Raw genomic sequence first — 22,230 nt, forward strand, 5'->3', positions numbered from 1 at the left:
GTCATCTCGTTTTTCAATGTCTAAATCAATTTCAAGGTTATATCAAGATCAATGTTTATTTTACTTTCTAGATTATATCAAGGTCAATGACATTTGTTTCTCGGAAAAAATCAATACTTTCGCGTCTGCGCACATATCACAATTTACGAGATATTGCACAAGGTCAGTTCCGCTGCCCAGTCAGATAAGACTAACATGAATATTTATTAATAATTTCAAGTTAGAAATATGGTCGAGCATAAAAAGTCGTATGAAACTTGCCTATAATGGTAATTAAGACGCTCGTATGAAAATTATGAAACTCGCTTGCGTTCGTTTCATAAACATACTCGCGTCTTAATTACTACCATTATAGGCTCGTTGCATAATGTACTATTAAGAGACTATTACTACTACTACTGCTACTAGGTCTACTGCTGCTACTACTACTACCACTGCTATTAATGCTACTTCTGCTATTAATACTACTACTACTGCTGCTGCTGCTGTTGCTGCTACTGGAATGTTTTATTCTACTCCTAATAAATAAAACAGATATTGGTCCCTTCTATTCAGTAAATTTCATAACAGTTCAAAGTGGTGTTTACTCTAGCGTTTCGTGGTACGAGCGTAAATATACTGTATGAGAGTAGTAGTGTTTAATGTGATTAAATAATAACGTAGTTTATATATAAAGAGCGTTAATGTGTAAGTGATTAATTAATAACACGGTTTTCAATTTAAAGCATCAGTTTTTGTGCCAAAATAATCATAATGTCGCGCCGGCGGTGTATAAATTCTCCGAACGTGTTTTGTCACGTGTGTGGTGAATATGCGACTAAATTTCAAAGAGAGGCTATTTCAACTGTGATTAAGAAAGCATATGACCTGTATTTTAAAAGCAAATTAGGTGATCAGGACAAAAATTTTGCACCCCATACATGTTATAGTAAAATGTTCTCGATTGGTTAAACGGCTCTCATTCTTCGATGTTATTTGTTATTCCGATGGTATGGAGACAATAAAAAAAAACATGTCGCAGATTGTTATTTTTGTTTAACAAAAGTTTAAGGTTTTTCCTAAAAAAAAATAAATAGGCCTACTCTATGCTTAACCTCAAAAGTAAGGTAAGCTGAAATGATACATTAAACAGAATAAAATACGAAAGGTTTTTACAGACATTTATTTATTACTTGAAGTTAGTCATATTTTCTTACTTACTTACTTTTAAGGAACACGGAGGTTCATTGCCGCCCTCACATAAGCCCGCCATTGGTCCCTATCCTGAGCAAGATTAATCCATTCTCTATCATCATATCCCACCTCCTTCAAATCCATTTTAATATTATCTTCCCATCTACGTCTCGGCCTCCCTAAAGGTCTTTTTCCCTCCGGCCTCCCAACTAACACTCTATATGCATTTCTGGATTCGCCTATACGTGCTACATGCCCTGCCCATCTCAAACGTCTGGATTTAATATTCCTAATTATATCAGGTGAAGAATACAATGCGTGCAGTTCTGTGTTGTGTAACTTTCTCCATTCTCCTGTAACTTCATCCCTCTTAGTCCCAAATATTTTCCTAAGCACCTTATTCTCAAACACCCTTAATCTATGTTCCTCTCTCAAAGTGAGAGTCCAAGTTTCACAACCATAAAGAACAACCTGTAATATAACTGTTTTATAAATTCTAACTTAGTTACAGTTATTGAAAACGTAATTATCAAAGTTAAATTTTGTTGGCATTTCTTGATTTTCTGTGATTGACACTGAAGACGATTGCTTACAAAGTGTCTTATCAAAAAACACAACTGTGATTGGTTGATTTTAAGGAGGTTCTGCAACGTTATTGGCCAGTATCTGAAACTCATCCTATAAGATGAAAAATCTCTATAAGATTATGAAAGATGACATCTGATGCATTACAAAGAATTTAATCATAACTCATCTCCATCAGTTAATTATAATCCCATGGTTAACAAAACTGCTATGGAACGAATAACTGATAGAATTACGAAATAATGAAATAGCCCTAAACATATTGCTGTAAAGCGATGCTCGTATCTTTGTTGGATACTGATTCTTTATAGCAGCTGTTAAAACTGTCCATCACCACGACCACAACGCACTACGGACCGTTGCACACGCTCTATCATTAGCGCATTTCGTCACCGGCTGCGACGATTACTCATTACAGTGCATGAGGGTTAAGTTGGCGTGATTTCTACTATCCTTGTCTGCGGTCCTTGTCTATCGACTGTCAACAGATGTAAGGGGGGAAAGGTTTTCTTTTGTAGAATTCTTGGAATTCCCTTCCCTCCTTCTCCCTTGGCCCTTCTAGAACACACTTTTGCAAACCCAATTAGTGGGTCTCTCAGTGGCGTCTTGGCGTTGTTCGAGTTCATTTATTCAGTAGTGTTTTGTGAATAGTGAATAGTGAAGTAAGTGTGTGTCTCGTTGTGTCAATATAATATAATATAATATAATATAATATAATATAATATAATATAATATAATATACAATAATTCACAATTTAAACAAAATGTTTTCGGAATTGCATGGTTTCCCTGTTATCTTAAACATTGTAATGTGTGTTGTGCTCTTGTTTTTAATAATCATGGTAGGCAATATGGGAAAACGCGGGAAAGCCTTGAAGTCGGACAGTATGAACATGGTTATTAATGTACACAAATTCTTTACTGAAGAATATGAGGCACTGAAACGCGGAAAGCAAACAATATCTGTGTCGAGTGTTATCGAAAGAACTGCTGCAGCGACAGGTATATCGTCTCGTAGTGTTAGCAGGATTTAAAAAAAACAAAGGGAGGCACTAGAAAGTGGAAGTGTTCTGCGAACTCCAGGAAGGAAACGCCCAAACAGGACCCCTCAGAAAACTGCAATTGACTCATTTTCTGCCGCCGCTATAAGACGAGTAATTTATCGGACTGATTTTTTGCCTAGTTTGAAGGATATAAATGACGCATTAATTAAGGAAAGCTTATTTACTGGAAGCATATGGAGTTTGAGAGAAATTCTTAAAAAAATGAAATTTAGGTATGTTAAAAATACTCAAGGCAGAAAATTTTTAATGGAAAGGTCAGATGTTATTTTAAAGAGATTTAAATTCTTAAGAAAAATGAAAGAATTACGCGCCACTGGACGCGCCGTTGTTTATCTAGACGAAACTTGGGTTAATGTGAACCATACGAAAAGCAAAGTTTGGAAAAGCGATGATCACGAAATTGACTTCCCACTTCAAACCCCAATAGGAAAAGGTCAACGGTTTATTATTTTACACGCCGGATGTTCGACAGGTTTCATTCCAAACGCGCTTCTAACTTTCAAATCTAAATCAACTAAAGACTACCACGAGGAGATGGACAGCACTGTATTTAAGAACTGGTTCATTAATCAATTATTACCAAACATTCCTCTCAATAGCATCATTGTAATGGACAATGCCCCCTATCATTCAACAGAACTCAATAAGGCACCAATTTCATCAACACCGAAATCTGAAATGCAGTCCTGGCTTCGTAACAATAACATTGAATTTGATTTACGATCCACGAAACCTGTATTATATGAACTTGTAAAAACTAAAAAAGATAATTTCAAATCATACGAAATCGACCAAATTGCGACAATGCACTCCCATACTGTAGTGAGACAGCCACCATACCATTGTGATTTAAACGCGATCGAATTAATATGGGGGCAGGTTAAAAATGACGTTGCAAAGCGTAATATTTCGTTCAAAAGTAAAGATGTGAAATTGTTGTTTGAGAGCGCTCTTGCAAAAGTGACGGAAGATAATTGGAGAAAGGCCTGTGAACACGTGGAAAAAGTCGAACAATTTTATTGGGAGAAGGACGGACTAGTAGACGAAATTAGCGATCGATTCGTAATAAATTTGGACGACACGGACACGGACGAGGAACTTTCTGGCGGAGAGGAGTCAGAATTTGAAGAGGAAGAGAGTGCCGCCGCTGCTAACTCCTGGTCGCTGGAAGGAGTGTCGACCATACCGCCGTCACCATAAATGAGGGTAGAGAGAGATGGTGAGTATTCTTTCTCTTTCTAAAAGGGACTAGACAAGTAAATCCTCATGGACTGTAATGAGGCACTGGAGACCATAGCTGTAATCCCTGAACAAATTCTGGAAGTTTGTCGGAAGATTTTGTATTCTGAGAAGGTTATTAAGATCAAAATTTTCATGTTTGTTGTGTGCTTTTCTGTGAAATCGGAGTACTTATCACTGTGGTATTTGGCGAAATGAATCCATATAATACAGTTGGAATAAACTTCGGAAAACCTCCAAAAAATGTAATCAACCCAAACAGCCCAACGGCATTCCTAATATAGCCTTAGATCTTGAGTCCAACTCACTATCTAAGCTTACGCCAGTGGCAGGATCAACTTTGATTGAAGAATATTCAAGTTCATCAGGGGCGATTTCTCAGGGCATGCTATTCTTGCTGCGCAAGCCCAATGTTTTCGTAGAATGTGTATTTCTCAAAATGGGATTACGTACATTAAAATTTATTTTGATTTTTGGAATATTGTATAGGCGTAATATCATCCGCAGGTTGCATACGGCAAGTATCGCAACGCTTGCTCGTTTCTCGGAGCTACAGGAAAGACGTAGAAACAGCGAGAATATGATGCGCGCGCAAGTGCCTTCCTCCTTGGTCCGTCCTAAGCGCACATGCTTCTGTTATGTGTTGTTTGAAGCTCTGGTCCGTGAGCTACACCAACGACTATTTAACGTTACACAGAGCAGTATTGACAGCGGGAATGTGCTGTGATTTGCGAGTGCAATGTAATTGTATGAGCGGAATGCATGTGTTAGCTGCTGCATGTATTATTAATTCTTAAACATTAATTTGAAGCATTGCAATGAGTTCGGAATTGTGTGTTATTGAAACTTTATTATTAAATCCATTTTCCCGAAGGACTATTCAAGAGAAGACAGACATTATAGAGAATATGTGCGCTCGTTCAGTGCAGCTCAATACAGCAATATGCATTGGTTGGCAGGGTCGAAAAAACTAAATAAATTGTTTTGTTGGCAATGTTTGTTATATTATATCGAACTTCTACATCTGATAAGCTAATATGATCCATGACTTATAATGATTTCATAATTATAAAATAAATTATTTGTGGGTCTGATTATTTTTATTAATTATGAATTATTATATCCTCCCATCTTCCCCTATGAATAAAAGAGCAAGCCTAACTTTCTTGACTAGCATTCGCCCCTGAAGTTCATTGTCATGCCAAATCAAATTGTATTATTACTAAGCTGCGGATTTTTAGTCACTAAAAACAGTTGAAATAGGTAGGCAAAATAGGCATTCAAAATTATAAAATAGGCATTTAAAAAGGATCTAACAATTTCTGAATTCTTAACGGCTAACACGACCATAGCGTAGCATTATACACTAATGTCTATAGTAATGCCATTATGGCAGTGAATAACTGAATATTCCTGCAAATGTTGTAATGAGAACTGATGTCTGTTGTCTGTAAGAATGTTCTTAAATTGGGAGAAACTTCTCTCCACTTCACATGAAGTGATGGGGCAATACTTCAGGGATCCAATCCCAGATGGGGACCAAACCAGTGGGAACGCAGTAATATCTATGTCATTTCCAACCAGCAATAACGCTTGCTCCCAACCAGGATTTATTTTCACAATTTTTAAATATTTATTTCTCATTGTTTCTCTCACATTGCTTGGTATTTCTTTAAGAATAGTTTCTTCTTTCTTCATAAGTTACACAGCACTGTGGAGTGGAATACTCCTCGTTCCCAGTTTCGTTATGTAAGCAGGCGGCTTTCCAAAGTTTGCTTTGATGAAAGCAAGATCAGATGTTAGCTTTGGGTTTTCCAGGATAATATTTGCTGTTGGATAAAAAAGAAACAAATTACAGATTTAAAAAATTGATAGAATAGTCAATAAATTCAACTTTTAGGCATTTATAAGCAAATAGGCATTTACTAGTGAAATAGGCAATTATAGGCACTATAGAATTCGCATATAATACTCACAATGCCTTAAAATGGATATGTAACTAAAAGCTTGCGTCTTCAGGTTAAGGATTAAAATAGGCATATAGGCATAAATCCGCAGCTTAATTATTACTGTGTAAGAAACATTTCTGAATTTTGTGCTAATATTATTGTAATCGTAGTTTCAGAAAGAACTTAAAAAGAGAAATGGTAGCAAGAAAACTACGGACAAATCCGAAACTAAACCAGGAATGAGAATCTCAGGCAAACCGCAGAAAAGGTAAAGCTATAAGTACAGTATGTTATTTTTTTTACTTAAGACACTTGATGAATTAAGCTCTTCTTTTGAAGTGATATATTTACATTTCAGGGAAAAATAATTTCTAACGCATTCATGTTACATTACTAAATTATATTACTGTAATAATCGAAGAATTGATAGCAAAACCCGGACAGTACAGTTCTCTTCACTTCATTTCAAGCGGCATCTATTGACATAACAAGTTTCTACAAAAACCGGATTTGTGTCATTGAAATGAGTGTTTGAAAATGTAACATTTCTGTAAAAAGCGGATTAGTCCAACGTCTTTCTAGCAAAAGACGGACAAGTCACAAACTTAACCGGTTCTTGTTAGAAAATATCATGAAGATGGCATTAGTGTTGTCTTCTTTTGCTTCATCGTCATATTAGTTGTTACTGTCGGTGTTATTGGTTGAATATTTGTAATTATTTTTGGCTGTAATTTTTTTCTCTTTTCTAAAAATTTTGGCATCTAAGCTTATAAAAATTTGCCTCCCTGGTCCAGACTCATGTGATCCATGTGTAGATAAAGGCCTGACTATAGCAATCACGGGTGAACATTAGAACAGCTTAAAAAAAATGTTAACTGCCAAAAGGAAATCCACAGAAAACATTAATTTACAGCCACTGAAAACCATTAAATCATGTGTTGATAAAACTTCGGAGCTCTCTATTTAGAGCTCTGTATTTACTAATTTGTAATGTTTTCTTTTGACTGGTAGAGTTGAGGTAATTTGGAACTCCGGTTGAAGGATTAACGCGAGAAGAGAAGTTATGCCAAAACTTCCAACTGAAGTGTTCATAGAGTTGGTCAAATGAATCTGCTTACCAAGAAAAGTGAGAATTTTATTCTTGGTAACTCCGAGGAGAGTTAGGCTATTTAGTTGACTTTCGGAATCTTAAATTTTTAACGAAATCATAAACTGTTTATATATGGACGAAATATTTTGAATAGGCCTCTTGTCCAAAATTTTTCTCGCATTTGTTCATTCTTCATGGATATTGTAACAAAGTATAATTAAGGTGGGTGCTCCTGTTATGGCCATGTTCATGATATGGCCACCCCCCCCCCTATTGTGAGTTAGTTAACCAAAAAATCCGCTAAATTGCAGCAGCATCCAGTGAAAGGGCATCCTCGTATGTCACTTGATCGTTTTCCATCCAGTCAGGTTGAGCAATATGGCGTCAGTTGCCTGTTTTGCGGTTTTCATGTGACCTCTTCTTATTTTTCTCTGGTAAGTCTCCTTTGTTTTATGCATGTTTTTCAAAGACTTGTTTCATGAAAACCATCGTAATCCATTCGGTTTTTAATGTTCTGTTGATTGGTGTTGTAGTTTATGGCGTATCTTTTACGAGTTCTTCATAATCACACGATTTTCGTGAAAGTTTACCTGCTCCTGATATGGCCATATCAAATGCACCATGGCCATATCAAGTTCATTTCACTTTTATTTTTTCACCTGACAAATTTACATGCCTTATAGCTGGGATTTTTTAAGAAAACAACTTAATTTTTTATGGAAAAACCTGTTTTGACTACACTTTTGAATTATAAAAAAGATTATTAAGTGTCATTTTTATTAATTTTACACCAAAATTATTTAATTTTAACACAACTGCGCTATCAAACTGAAAATAATCACGATTTGTAGAACATGGAACAAGGGTGGCCATATCATGTGCACATGTTCCTGATATGGCCACTAGGTAGACTTTTGGAATTTGGGACTTTTTGGACAATTAAAGGTATTTTTATGGGGAAAGGAAATTGTTTTAAGAAAGTCCATTAGTCTGAGAACGAGTAAGAAAAAAGTGGTTTACATTTTTTTTCAAAATGGTGGCTACAAAAATTCTGAAACCTTAGCATGGCCATATCAGGGACACCTACCTTATTTATATCCCCTTGGCTTTTTGCCTCTTTAAAAATAAAGAAGCAACAACTTAGAGGAAATGTTTTAACGCGGTTAGTCCTTTATTGAGAATCACATCGGTCCTTAAAATTTCGTGAAAATATTGAGAATAAATAAAGCCGTTATCCACATATCATATATTTACTACTAGCCATACTCGTTCGCTTCGCTGCACTTTTTACAAATAAATATAATTGACTTAAATCTATTATATTTTCAAGTACAGTTTTGTAATTACTTAGTGAACAATAATTTGTTATATGTTATAGGTCGTTTGCTCCTGAATTGTTTTCAAAGTATTTATTTATTCGAATGACAGGTACATAGATAACTTACCTTTGACCTAAACACAACCTCAAGATTAAAACAATTAACTTGATACAACTTAAAATTAAATCTAATAAAGTAACTAAACAAAAACCTTAAAGAACTAAAAACTAAGAACTAAACAGAGGCATGAGGCTTCTCGCTTCCCAGTATCTGCCACATTCAGTCAGTGATTTTAGAGCTGGGCAGCGTTGGAGATGATCCCTATTCATCGCTTCTTGAAGCTCACAAAGGGTACAGGTTGGATGTTGATAAATACCGAAACTGTGGAGATGCTGCGCCATGCAGTCATATCCAGTTGCAAGACGGAAATGGGCGACTGCCAATCTTCTTGGTCTGTTAGGTATTGATAGAAGATCCCTTCTCCAGTGTTTTCCATATGTTTTTTTCTGCAATCTCATGGGAGTGGATGTTGTGGGTAACTTCTTTGATGTATAATTTTATTGCTTGGAAGGGTGTTGGTTTAGGAGATGTTTGTAAAAGTTTTCAAAGTTGTACTTGAAACCAATTCCACTTTCAAGCTGTTACTCTCAGCTGAAAGAATTCTTCCAATTAAATGATGATGAGCTTATGCTTGAACTCTAAATGTTGGCATAAAATTGACTTCATGTCTTTCTTTTGCACCAAAAAATGCCACTTGGAGTAATGTGCTGTACTGTCTTATATTATTTAAAAAGTGTGTTAATAACGAATGTACTCCTGGTTCCTTCTCCAGTGTTTTCCATATGTTTTTTCTGCAATCTCATGGGAGGGGATGTTGTGGGCAACTTCTTTGATGTATAATTTTATTGCTTGGAAGGGTGTTAGTTTAGGAGATGTTTGTAAAAGTTTTCAAAGTTGTACTTGAAACCAATTCCACTTTTAAGCTGTTACTCTCAGCTGAAAGAAATTCTCCCAATTAAATGATGATGAGCTTATGCTTGAACTCTAAATGTTGGAATAAAATTGAATTCATGTCTTTCTTTTGCACCAAAAAAATGCCACTTGGAGTAAGGTGTTGTACCGTACTGGCTTATATTATTTAAAAAGTGTGTTAATAACGAATGTACTCCTATACGTAAGTTGTTAATTGGTTGTAAAAGCTTTTGAATCTCAAATATCTTTTCCAACAGCACAACGCAATACGTTTGGCTAATTACTCCATTTTTTTTTTTGCTCTGGATTTATTGCATAGTTCATTCATTTTACATATTTGAATACAATTCAAACGATCATAATCAAATATTTTAATCATAAAGGAATGCTAAGCTAACGTACCTGTGCATCACTTCGCACATTGCCCTCGTCTGCCTTCCTTTCCAGCTGTTCGTCGTTTTTTGCCGTCGTCATTCTACACTCTAATTTTTGTTGATCTCGTCATTTTTTCGACTTCATTGCTCTGCTGGTTTAGTTGTCCTGACATGGTCTCATTAAATTACTCAGGCTTACTTTTCTAATTCTCATATTTTTTAATCTCACTAGTATTAGCCTACAAACCTAATATACTAAGTTCATTTCTACATCATTCTAGTTTCTGTTCTCGTCATTATTTCGACTTCATTGCTCTGCTGGTTTAGTTGTCCTGATGTGGTCTCATTAAATTACTCAGGATTACTTTTCTAATTCTCATATTTTTAAATCTCACTAGTATTAGCCTACAAACCTAATATACTAAGTTCATTTCTACATCATTCTAGTTTCTGTTGTTCTCGTCATTATTTCGACTTCATTGCTCTGCTGGTTTAGTTGTCCTGACGTGGTCTCATTAAATTACTCACGATTACTTTTCTAATTCTCATATTTTTAAATCTCACTAGTATTAGCCTACAAACCTAGTATACTGAGTTAATTTCTACATCATTCTAGTTTTTGTTGATCTCGTCATTTTGTCGACTTCATTGCTCTGCTGGTTTAGTTCTCCTGATGTGGTCTCATTAAATTACTCAGGATTACTTTTCTAATTCTCGTACAAACCTAATATACTAAGTTAATTTCTACATCATTCTAGTTTTTGTTGATCTCGTCATTTTGTCGACTTCATTGCTCTGCTGGTTTAGTTCTCCTGATGTGGTCTCATTAAATTACACAGGATTACTTTTCTAATTCTCGTACAAACCTAATATACTAAGTTAATTTCTACATCATTCTAGTTTTTGTTGATCTTGTCATTTTTTCGACTTCATTGCTCTGCTGGTTTAGTTCTCCTGACGTGGTCTCATTAAATTACTCAGGATTACTTTTCTAATTCTCATATTTTTAAATCTCACTAGTATTAGCCTACAAACCTAGTATACTAAGTTCATTTCTACATCATTCTAGTTTTTGTTGATCTCATTTTGTCGACTTCATTGCTCTGCTGGTTTAGTTCTCCTGATGTGGTCTCATTAAATTACTCAGGATTACTTTTCTAATTCTCGTACAAACCTAATATACTAAGTTCATTTCTACATCATTCTAGTTTTTGTTGATCTCGTCATTTTTTCGACTTCATTGCTCTGCTGGTTTAGTTGTCTTGACGTGGTCTCATTAAATTACTCAGGATTACTTTTCTAATTCTCATATTTTTAAATCTCACTAGTATTAGCCTACAAACCTAGTATACTAAGTTCATTTCTACATCATTCTAGTTTTTGTTGATCTCATTTTGTCGACTTCATTGCTCTGCTGGTTTAGTTCTCCTGATGTGGTCTCATTAAATTACTCAGGATTACTTTTCTAATTCTCGTACAAACCTAATATACTAAGTTCATTTCTACATCATTCTAGTTTTTGTTGATCTCGTCATTTTTTCGACTTCATTGCTCTGCTGGTTTAGTTGTCTTGACGTGGTCTCATTAAATTACTCAGAATTACTTTTCTAATTCTCGTACAAACCTAATATACTAAGTTCATTTCTACATCATTCTAGTTTTTGTTGATCTCATTTTTTCGACTTCATTGCTCTGCTGGTTTAGTTCTCCTGACGTGGTCTTATTAAATTACTCAGGATTACTTTTCCAATTCTCGTACAAACCTAATATACTAAGTTCATTTCTACATAGAGGTACATGGAGTATAAAATAAAACAGATAAAATGAAATAAAGATTTTATTGGATCAGTAGAATCTGGTACAAAACATTTAATTTTTTTCAAACTCAACAGAGGAGGTAGGTGCTAGTTGAACATATGTACAAGCAGAACTCGTTCTCTGGTTGGCTCAGTTCCGCTGCTGACACCCACTTCTATTCGGAGACGTTCTTTCGTCTCCTGGCAGGCAGGTCCCTCCTGGAGCGAGAGCGCCTTGGTGGCGGGTGTGAGAGCTGCGTCGTCGACGCCCTCCCCTCCTGCTTCTGGAACGAGAGTGTCGACGTCTCCTGCGACTAGAACTCCTTCGGCGTCCTCCCCTGCTGCGCCTGCGTCCAGATCGAGAGCGGCAGCACCTGTGTGACCTCACATGCTTCTCCAGATCGAGCTGGTAGCGGCCCTTGTAGGTCCTCAGAATTCCGTTGGTCACTCCTCGTTTCAAGGCCGTGCCTACCTGCCGCAACTTGCTGGCATCACCGGGGCAGCTCGACATGATATACTTCGCGATCTTCCTCGGAGTAGAACCGCTGGGCTCCCGTAGATCCTTGATGGCCGGTATCACCAATTGCATTGGCTTCTTTGGAGCTTCCTTCTCCGTTGACTGTTGAATTTCCATTTTTAGCACAAGATTTGTTCTGGACCGAAGCTAGACAGGAACTTAAATATGCATAGTTAACTGACAAACAAAGAATTTATCTCGCAAACCATTTTGCCTTATAGCGTTCAAAAGTGCGAAGAAAATGTATCAGGTATTTAAGTACTTGTCGCGGACTGTCAAGAAAACACTACATGCAATGATTTAAAAAAGTCTTGAACAGTGTGCATTCCTCAAAATCAACGGATGTATAAAGAATTATTTTATGACTGTGTTATAATATGAATATATATAGAAAATATGAGAACGTGACATAAAAGTGTTGGCGATGTAATGGCCCTTGTGCAAGTGACAGGAATCTTGTAAAAGACCAAAATATATTAATTTATTCCAGACAGTGAGAAAGGAGAATGAAATTCAACACACAATTCTGACGTCATACTAACGTTACTTAGCAACAGCTCAATTTTAAGGAAATGTATTTAAGAAATTAATAAATTAGGAAAATACATTAAAATTCTATAATAAATACTAACTTATAACTTTGAAAAATTCTGTATTTAATAACAAGCGTTTCATACAACAAAAGTGACATCAGTTTCAAAGACCTATGAATCAGTAATTATTATAACTGAATTATTATAGTTTGATAATTAATTTATTAATGGAATATTGTGAACATAGTTGTGTGTCATCATCATATCCGTCACGTATTAGACCCTACAGGATCTGTTATGGTCTCATGCCAGCGCTTTCTTGGTCTTCCCAATTTCCTCTTTCCTCTTGGTACATAAGTAAGAATCTGTTTAGGCCATCTAGTGCGATCCATCCTTTCGACATGTTTTTTCCACTGAAGTCGATATTGGTGAACAAATTTAACAATAGGTTCCATTTTTAGTTCCTGCAATATGTCCACATTTTTACGGTGTTCCAGCAAAGAGCATCCCGCTGTTCGTCTCATGAACCTCATTTCAGCTGTCGTCAGCCTTTGCTCATGAGCTTTTCTGATTGTCCATGCCTCGCTACCGTAAGTGAGGACCGGTCGAGCTAGTGTTTTATATACCTTTAGCCTTGTATGTTTCTGAACATGGGAGGATTTGAAGACGGCGTTAATTACGCCAGTGATTTTTATAAATTTAGATATTTTGTTCGACATATCTTCATCAGTGATGTAAGAGAGGTTATAACCTAAATAGTTAAAGGAATTAACACGTTCAATTAAAGTATTATTTATCATGATCTTACTTGGAATTGGATTCTCTCCCGAAAATGCCATGACTTTTGTTTTCTCTTTTGAGATTTCCATATTGAAATATGAGGCGGTTATTTGCAAATTATAAATGGCTCTTTGTAAAGCATCCTCTGTTTTAGCGATAATAACCTGATCGTCGGCAAACATTAGTGTATCGAGAACTGTGTTTCGATTAATTTGAATTCCAGCATGATGACTTTGCCTCCAAATGTATAAAATATGGTTCATATATATAATAAACAACAGATGGGAAACCATGTGTGTTAATTAATTTATTTTTATTCTAGATTTGATGCAAAATGTAAATACCTGCTGTCTCGTTAAATTGGTATTCTGTGTCATGTTTAAAACACACAAAGTGAAATATAATATTGGAACGTACAATAGAATGCACAATCACTTACAATCTGATGATTAAGCACTATTTGTCATAACCAGCACATAAATCCATACAAACTTATGTATTCATTCATTCATTCATTCATTCATTCATTCATTCATTCATTCATTCATTCATTCATTTATTTATTTATTTACTTATTTATTTATTTATTTATTTATTTATTTATTTATTTATTTATTTATTTATTTATTTATTTATTTATTTATTATTTATCTATCTGGCGGAGTTAAGGCCATCAGGCCTTCTCTACCACATCACCAGAATACAAATAGACATAGACCTATACAAGAAACAAATGCAGAGAGCAGAAGGAAATAAGAAATAGTAGTAAAATTGCAGATACAAATACAAAAAACACAAATGCAAAAAGAATGAGAGAAATATATATATATATATATATATATATATATATATATATATATATATATATACATATACACACACACACACAAACACACACACACACAAACACACACACACACACACATATATATATACTAGTAGGAAGATAAGCTCACAATGGGTACAAAAGGTACTAATACAGTATATTGTTTACCTAATATATTAATGATTAAGAAAAATTATTAAATATCTAGAAGTAAGTAACCGACAGTGCAAATATAAATCGGAACAAAACATTAACAATTTCGAAACATTTTCAATGAGTTAGTATACTCAATTTACTACATGGCATTCTACGCAGTAAAAAATGCTTAATGAGTTTGTTTTTGAACACTGTTAAATTTAAAAAAAAAGCTCATTAAATGTATAGATTGCACTAGAGACAAATGACTTTCGTCTTCCTTTGTTTTGCCTCCTAAGTGGTCATATTAAACTCTACTGTGCACCGTCTTCTATTTCTTAGTTCTGTCCACTACATCTTAATTATCGTTGTGTTCAGTTGCCAAGGCCTGCTCGGCACTTCAGCCAGCTTTGTTTTGAAACATACAGGGTGATTCAGACAACCCGTAACAGTAATTTATTTCGGAAACTAATGCATTAAAATTTTCGAGAAAAAAATATTTATTACTAAACCACATGTGAACTTTCACTTGAGCTTAATTGCATTAATCAACTCTACCAGGAAGTAGGATCAGTGGCGTATCACTTTAAAATTTCAAATGGGAGTATGGGTCAAATAGGATACCATTTGATAGAGCTCTTCAAAACAAACAACTTTCATAGGAAACGTTTTTATTAATTCCTATTCTTTAAATGAGAAAATGTACGGAAAGGCAATAGGTGATTCGGACCACATTATTTATTTATTTTATTTCTTTCGGAATCTAGTGCATTAAAATTTTCGAGACAAAAATATTTATTACTAAACCACATGTGAACTTTCACTTTAGCTTGATTTCATCAATCAGCTTTAACAGGAAGTAGGGTCAGTGGCGTATCACTTTAAAATTTCAAATGGGAGTCCGGGTCAAATAAGGTACATTTGATAGAGCTCTTCAAAACAAACAACTTTCATAGGAAACGTTTTTACAAATTACTATTCTTTCAATGAGAAAACGTACAAAAAGATAATCCCATCAATATTCAGAAATGTTAAAAGACGAAAATGTAAACAAGATAATTAATGTTGACATTTTAGGCCTACTGAAAGACTGGACAATACCATTAATTTTTATAAATGTTCAAACTGTCTGCCGTTCTGAGCAGCACACACCCGTACTCTTCTTCTAACACTGTCAGTGACTCGTAACACTTTGGTGTGGTCAAGTGACTGGCAGGTCTCCCGAATCACCTATTGCCTTTTCGTACGTTTTGTCATTGAAAGAATAGGAATTAATAAAAACGTTTCCTATGAAAGTTGTTTGTTTTGAAGAGCTCTATCAAATGGTACCCTATTTGACCCATACTCCCATTTGAAATTTTAAAGTGATACGCCACTGACCCTACTTCCTGTTAGAGTTTATTGATGAAATTAAGCTCAAGCGAAAGTTCACATGTGGTTTAGTAATAAATATTTTTTTTCTCGAAAATTTTAATGCACTAGTTTCCTAAATAAATTACTGTTACGGGTGATCTGAATCACCCTGTATAGCCTCAATGCAATTAACGTTACGTCGTCCATGTGCTGCTATTAAAAATTGAATAAGATGGAACTTTTTTTTATTTATGGCTGATACGAACACGACAACGTGCCACCTGACCATCCAGCAACTCGCGCCTTAACGCTCGCGATATGTTCGGGATACGGCTGGCGGCGAGAGAAAAAAAAAAGGATTGCGCTTTCAGAGTGATCCGTGTTGTGGACGATTTTCACATTGGTAATTCTATGAGATAGGCTCTGTAACTTGCTGTTCACGAGACTTCACAATTCCACTCTGACGACAGATGCCAGTGTATGTGCATATCACACTAATGCAAAACATAAACAGGCCCCCAACCTGCTCTTTATTTTTAAGTTTACGGGATTAGGCTAATTTCCTGGTTGTAATGAGCATCACAATATTTTACCGAATTATGACAAAAAGGTTAAAAAGGTACATAAATAACAAAGTAAAAGAGGATCGTCGTATTTTAATGAAGGAAGAATCGGATAAAAAAATACCAGTGGCGTAGCGTCAATGTAAGCTAAAAAGCTTAGCTTCCCCAGTTAATAACAATTTCATAATAAACCTGCAGTTTATGGAGAAAATTATTTATTAATTTTAATAGAATTTATATTTACGCGTTAAATATTGTGATGCGGCAGCTCAGGATGATTTGTGATGCAGCAGTAAACAAGAAGCCTGCACACACCAGCTTCCAAGCAGACTGGTTTCTTCTGTGTAATCCACCCCACAGATTTTCCATCCCTTTCTAACTAAACTACCCTAGTCGCAAGGCTCGCAAGAAGCTAGCTTTAACATTTAAAATAAGTAGTTTCCGAGTTATCCCTTTTCGTCAGTTGTGTTCAGTTGAAGTGTTAGTGTGCATTGTGGCTGATATAATAAATAATGAGCGAAATAACAGTTCCTGACACTAATTTACTTCAATTTTTTTAAGGACAATTGTATTATCAAGACTGACTTACGAACAAAAGTGTGATTTAAAAAACAAATTACCGACTCCCCTGCTGTCAATGAAGGACACAACCAAAACACAGACGCATACTTACGTAATGATACTAATATTGTGATTTCTCTAAGTATGACAGGGAGTGAGCTAATGCTTATACGTGTCTATTTGTTAAGAGATATGTGTAAACCGTGAAATCATATTTTACTACATATCATTTGAGGCCATGCCTTATTGGTGTTACTTACGATGTTCCAACCAATCTTCGACTGCCGACTTGAAATTGACTACTATTTATTTTAAGACTGTATCTTTGTAATACGTTTTCTCATATTGCGTGAAAGACAATTGAGTTAGCTTCCCCTGCTCAAAATTTCATGCTACGCCACTGAAAAATACCGGGAGATATCCGACCTGAAGAACTGAAGAACAACTAAAACATAAAAAGCTTTAAGTAATCATAAAAATATTTGTTTCCATAAAATTGCAGAAAACGGAGTACCTACCTTCTTTAAAATGTTTAAATTCTTATTATAAAGTGATTTTAAATTAGCATTTGATATGGTTGATGCAATAGCTAAATTCCCAATTCTGAGTGACATATATGCTAGCCAAATTAGTCTTCCTCCAACGAGTTTAGCGCTGGGACCTGAGGTATTCTTGCCATCGGTACGGGGGGGGGGGGGTTGCAGGTAGATTCTTTTGTTGCTACAGCCAAGCCGAGCCGAGCGGAGTGGGAAGTATTAATCGTCCAAAAATATGCAGTCTTCAGTCTTCTCCCTGATGTTAGCTATGTTAATATTATATGAATTACTCATTAAATATTTCACCGTTACAAGTCATTTTTAAGGAAATATGCTGTGGAAAATTTTTGGTTTTATTCTATTGGAATTTTAGAATATGTGTGATTGGTATCGTGAAAAACAGAGTCCTTTAATGTCATGCGAAAATCATTTGTTGGTGATATCTTAAAATACAAAATCAAGTAGTTATACTTCTCAAGTGAGTTCAGTAGTACATTATATTTAAATTGATTACTTTACAAATTTAATTCAATTCTACTAATCACTAAATTTTATAGTATGATTCTTCTTTTCATTTATATTATTGTAGTTTTAGTATGATTTTTCTTTTTATTTGTTTTACTGTATTTGTATTTCTGGTGGTGTGATGGCCTTAACTTCACCAAAATAAATAATAAATAAGTAGTAAATAAATGAATAAATAAATAATAAATAAATAAATAAAATTTTCTACAATACTTTCCTTCTCTAAACACGTAAGTACGAATGGTTGTATCTCTATCTCGCCAGAAATACGTTAGAAAACTAATAGGCATACTGCTCTCGTAAATTGGGCGAATGTTTTCAGTATGATTGTACTTCCTTCCAGACTGCCGCTGTCACTGTCCCCTCCCACTCCAGTACCGCGCTAGATTAGTCGGAACCACATTCCTCTCAGCATTAAACTCCTCAGAGGATGAGGATGTTAATATTTATTATTCATAGACTGTACACAGCATGTAGCGAGAACCCTACACAAGAAACTCTGTGTACAGTACGTGTGTGTTAATTCTTTTATGCGAGTTTAAATATGTTACTTTTTACTGTCTTGTCTTCTTTTATTTTGCAGCTCAAAATTAGATGATACTCCTCTATTAGTTGGAGTTTTCACAGTGAATACCCCTACCGAAGAGGTGAAGGTTGGCGACACTGCTGTAGTGTCTGTTGATTGTAGTGTTGAAAGTCCGGGAATTTTCTGTGAGGTAATTGCACAAAAACAAACACATAGGCCTACCTATTAATGTTTAACTCTCAAATTTGTGTATTTTGTAAGGAGTATTGGGGAAACGAAGTAAATATATTTAGTGTAATAGAGGAGAATGAAAGCAACTTAAAATCTCTTACACATTTCGACATAGTCCTTATTGCTTAAAACAATGAATACCATAATCCATTATTTTTGCCTTAAATAATACACTAGTCTACATAAGAAAATTTGTATGTTTTTGCTGATTTTGTACAGGACTTTCATTTCAGAATTTCCCAGTCTAAATAACTAATTATTTAAATTGAATTCAGAATAGTGGCTAGAAACATTTTTATTTTATAAATTTAATTTGTACTCACTAGCTAGCTAGTTAAATAAATAAAATATATAAATAAAATAAAATAAATTGTAACAAAAACACATCAATTTAGACCAGTCTTGCGATGGTGACTAATATTTGCGGGCGAGAGCTATTTTCTGCCCGCAGCGCGCGCGCGGAGCTCTTTTACCTGTAAACATTGCTAAAGGATGTACAGATCTTAGAACACAGCTCATCATGACGGAACAAAAGAGCTCATACAATAAAGTTTCAAGGAAGAGTGGAAGATGCAATATTTATGCTTCGAACATGGTGATGAAGTCCAGTGCTTGTGTAAAAAAAATATAATTAGCAAAAAAAGCAACATAAAACGGCATTATGAGACGCAACATTAAAAAAATATATATAGGCATTATTCAGGAGAAGAGAGAAATAAATTGATTTCGGAATTGACATCGAAGATAAATTAATTTACATTTGGGTCAGTAGATTGTATCTAGATTCCATTTATTTTTTTCTTTTAAATGTATTGTTGATGTTGTATTTGTTGCTTGTTTCTGGATATTTACTTTCATTAGACTACGTGTTTCTTTAATTTATAAATAATATTTTATCTTTGATTGCACTTTAACTTATACTATTACTAAGCTCAAAATGCTAATTCACTTTTATTCCAGTAACTATTTTCAGGATTTTGAGCAAATATGAACTAAACATTTTGAAAACTTTGATGCAAGGAGCTTTTTTTAGTAACGTCAATATAAAATATACTTAAAAATATAATTCCAAAACTATTAGACCTAATTGCACCAAATTTTGTACAGATGATATTATTATAGATCTGTTTATATAGTTTAAATTTCACAAATTTTTGGCTGAAAAGTGTGGAAGTTTTAAAAGTCATACATATCCCCTTAAATGATTGACCCCAAAAATTACGATGGCTCTCAATATCTTAATGTAATCAATTTGTTTTTTTGTTTTTTTTTTTTTTTTGTGTGTGTGTTACGTACATCTCACAAATCACTCTAAGAAAACACATTACATAATCACGACTGGAGAGTAAGGACTACATTTTCACAATCATACAATCAATATTGTCGTTATTATTTTTCCAACAGATACTCAAAAGTACTTAGAGATCACACACGTCGAGCAGGTAGACCCTATTAGTTTCTCCTAACCGATGAAGTGAAGTATTTACATAATAAATAATTGCTTTTAAATGGTTTACATACAATTAACTTTTCCTATTTCTCTTTTTGTTCCTAAAACACCCTTCCCATTGCGATTTGTTTATATATGTACATGTACATTAAATAACTGAGTAATTAGCCCTATTACATAGCCAGAAATTTAGTAACGCAAGTTATTGTAATAATTGCTGCCTTTATTCGCTGCATGTGCATGTACATCCCTGTTGTCTACGTTACAGTGGATGCGCTATGCGCCCGTGATCAAGATCGAGCTCTTCTACCGTGATTGGGAGCTATATCGTCTCATTCCTGATTTAGATATTGATGGGAAAGTCTGAAACCAGACTTAATTTCATTTTATATTCCACCTCCCACCCCTAGTCTCCCACTCTTTGAAATTTCAAATGGTACCCCTATATTTTTATACTTATGAGTATCATTAATTTCCGTTATCTCCTTCGATAGGCAAATATATAGTATATTACCACAGTCTAGTATATACAGTCACGAATCTTGAGTTGTGAGGGTGCTAGGAACAATAGACTGTGCCGGTACTATTTCGCATTGTCTGTAATGAAGCGATATTAGCGATCCTAGTGGTTAGCAACTATCTATGGATGCATATTTACTACGTACTGAGCTTCGTGACTGTATATACTAGACTGTGATATTACTTTGACACGCTTCCTTAAGCAAGCATAAACTCTCAGGATCACACAAAACAGCTACTCAGAGAAGAACAATAATAGAAGAGAAGAAGACGAAGAAAGGACGATATTCTTTATTTTTAGTGGATGATTCTTAATTAAAAATACATTTACATGAATGTCTTGGTACATAAACATAACTTTATTAACAGTGATCCGAATTTGGTACTCTTTGTGTGCTTAACCTTTACAAGTGTAATAGTATTAAGTGTGATCATTCAGGATTTCTTTAATTATATGCAGCATGTTATAAACACCGTCAGAGTTTGAAATCATCTCATAATTATAAATTAATTCTACATGATACATTCAATTTTTCAGGAAATCGTGATATGCATTTCTGAAGCATTGCCAGAACATAGTAACGGTATATGTAAGCAGTTAATGGCATTAGGTTGTGTTCCAACTGTTGACTTAAAAGACGTGGAAAGTATTTTTGAGGAACATCATATTTGCCAGAACTTAAGTGAATTTATATGTCCTCCTAAGGTAAGCAACTCTATCAGCAGTGTTCAAACTAAAGTTTTAAAATAATAGAGAGATAATCCCAAACGAGACAACTGCCCATTCTATGGTATCTAATAGATTCTGCAACTATATCATAAGTGGGGCCCAGATTTTTAGATTCCAACTTATTTTTTACCTAGCTTCGTAAATAAGAAATTGCATCTCACCGCTATTTTTTTCAGCTAATGTCTACTAAATTCGAATGTGTGACTCCTATTAAACCTGAAAGGGCTAAATGGGACTTAGAAACCCGAAAAGGGTTAAGTGCACCTTTTATGCAAATGGCTTTTTATTTTTTTAAATTTGAATATAAGTCACATTTCTCGAATTTATTTAGAAATAAAAACAAATATTTAGAATTTTACCTATTGCAAATTTTGACATATCAGTTCATATAAGTATATAATAGTACATTATGCAACGAGCCTATAATGGTAGTAATTAAGACGCGAATATGTTTATGAAACGAGCGCAAGCATCTTAATTACCATTATAGGCAAGTTTCATACGACTTTTTATGCTCGACCATATTTCTAACCTGAAATTATTCATAAGTATTCATGTTATTTTTATCTGACTGGGGAGCGGAACTGACCTTGTGCAATATCTCGTAAATTGTGAGATGTACGCGGACGCGAAAGTATTGATTTTTTCCGAGAAACAAATGTCATTGACCTTGATATAATCTAGAGAGTAAAATAAACATTAATCTTGATATAACCTTGAAATTGATTTAGACATTGAAAAACGAGATGACAAATTGAATTTATTTGAATATTATTTACAATTAACGCTAATTATTGTAGTAACAGAACATAACCTTCTGCGACAGTATTGGATTTCCAGCCTCCGTGACGTTTCGCTAGTTGTCTTTCGATTGCATATCCGAG

At 34.7% G+C, this 22,230-nt stretch overlaps 1 protein-coding gene across 1 annotated transcript in view; it reads left to right on the plus strand.

The window, feature by feature from the left end:
* The window catches only part of LOC138709986 (hydrocephalus-inducing protein-like), a 135,803-nt gene that overhangs the window by 57,018 nt on the left and 56,555 nt on the right, over nucleotides 1-22,230 (plus strand). The window contains exons 17-19 of the mRNA XM_069840666.1: nucleotides 6,181-6,278; nucleotides 18,474-18,606; nucleotides 21,155-21,322. Coding sequence (XP_069696767.1) covers nucleotides 6,181-6,278; nucleotides 18,474-18,606; nucleotides 21,155-21,322 — 399 coding nt within the window. The remainder of the gene's footprint in view (nucleotides 1-6,180; nucleotides 6,279-18,473; nucleotides 18,607-21,154; nucleotides 21,323-22,230) is intronic.

The sequence above is a fragment of the Periplaneta americana genome, chromosome 12, assembly GCF_040183065.1.
Source record: "Periplaneta americana isolate PAMFEO1 chromosome 12, P.americana_PAMFEO1_priV1, whole genome shotgun sequence".
Classification (NCBI taxonomy): Eukaryota; Metazoa; Arthropoda; class Insecta; order Blattodea; family Blattidae; genus Periplaneta; species Periplaneta americana.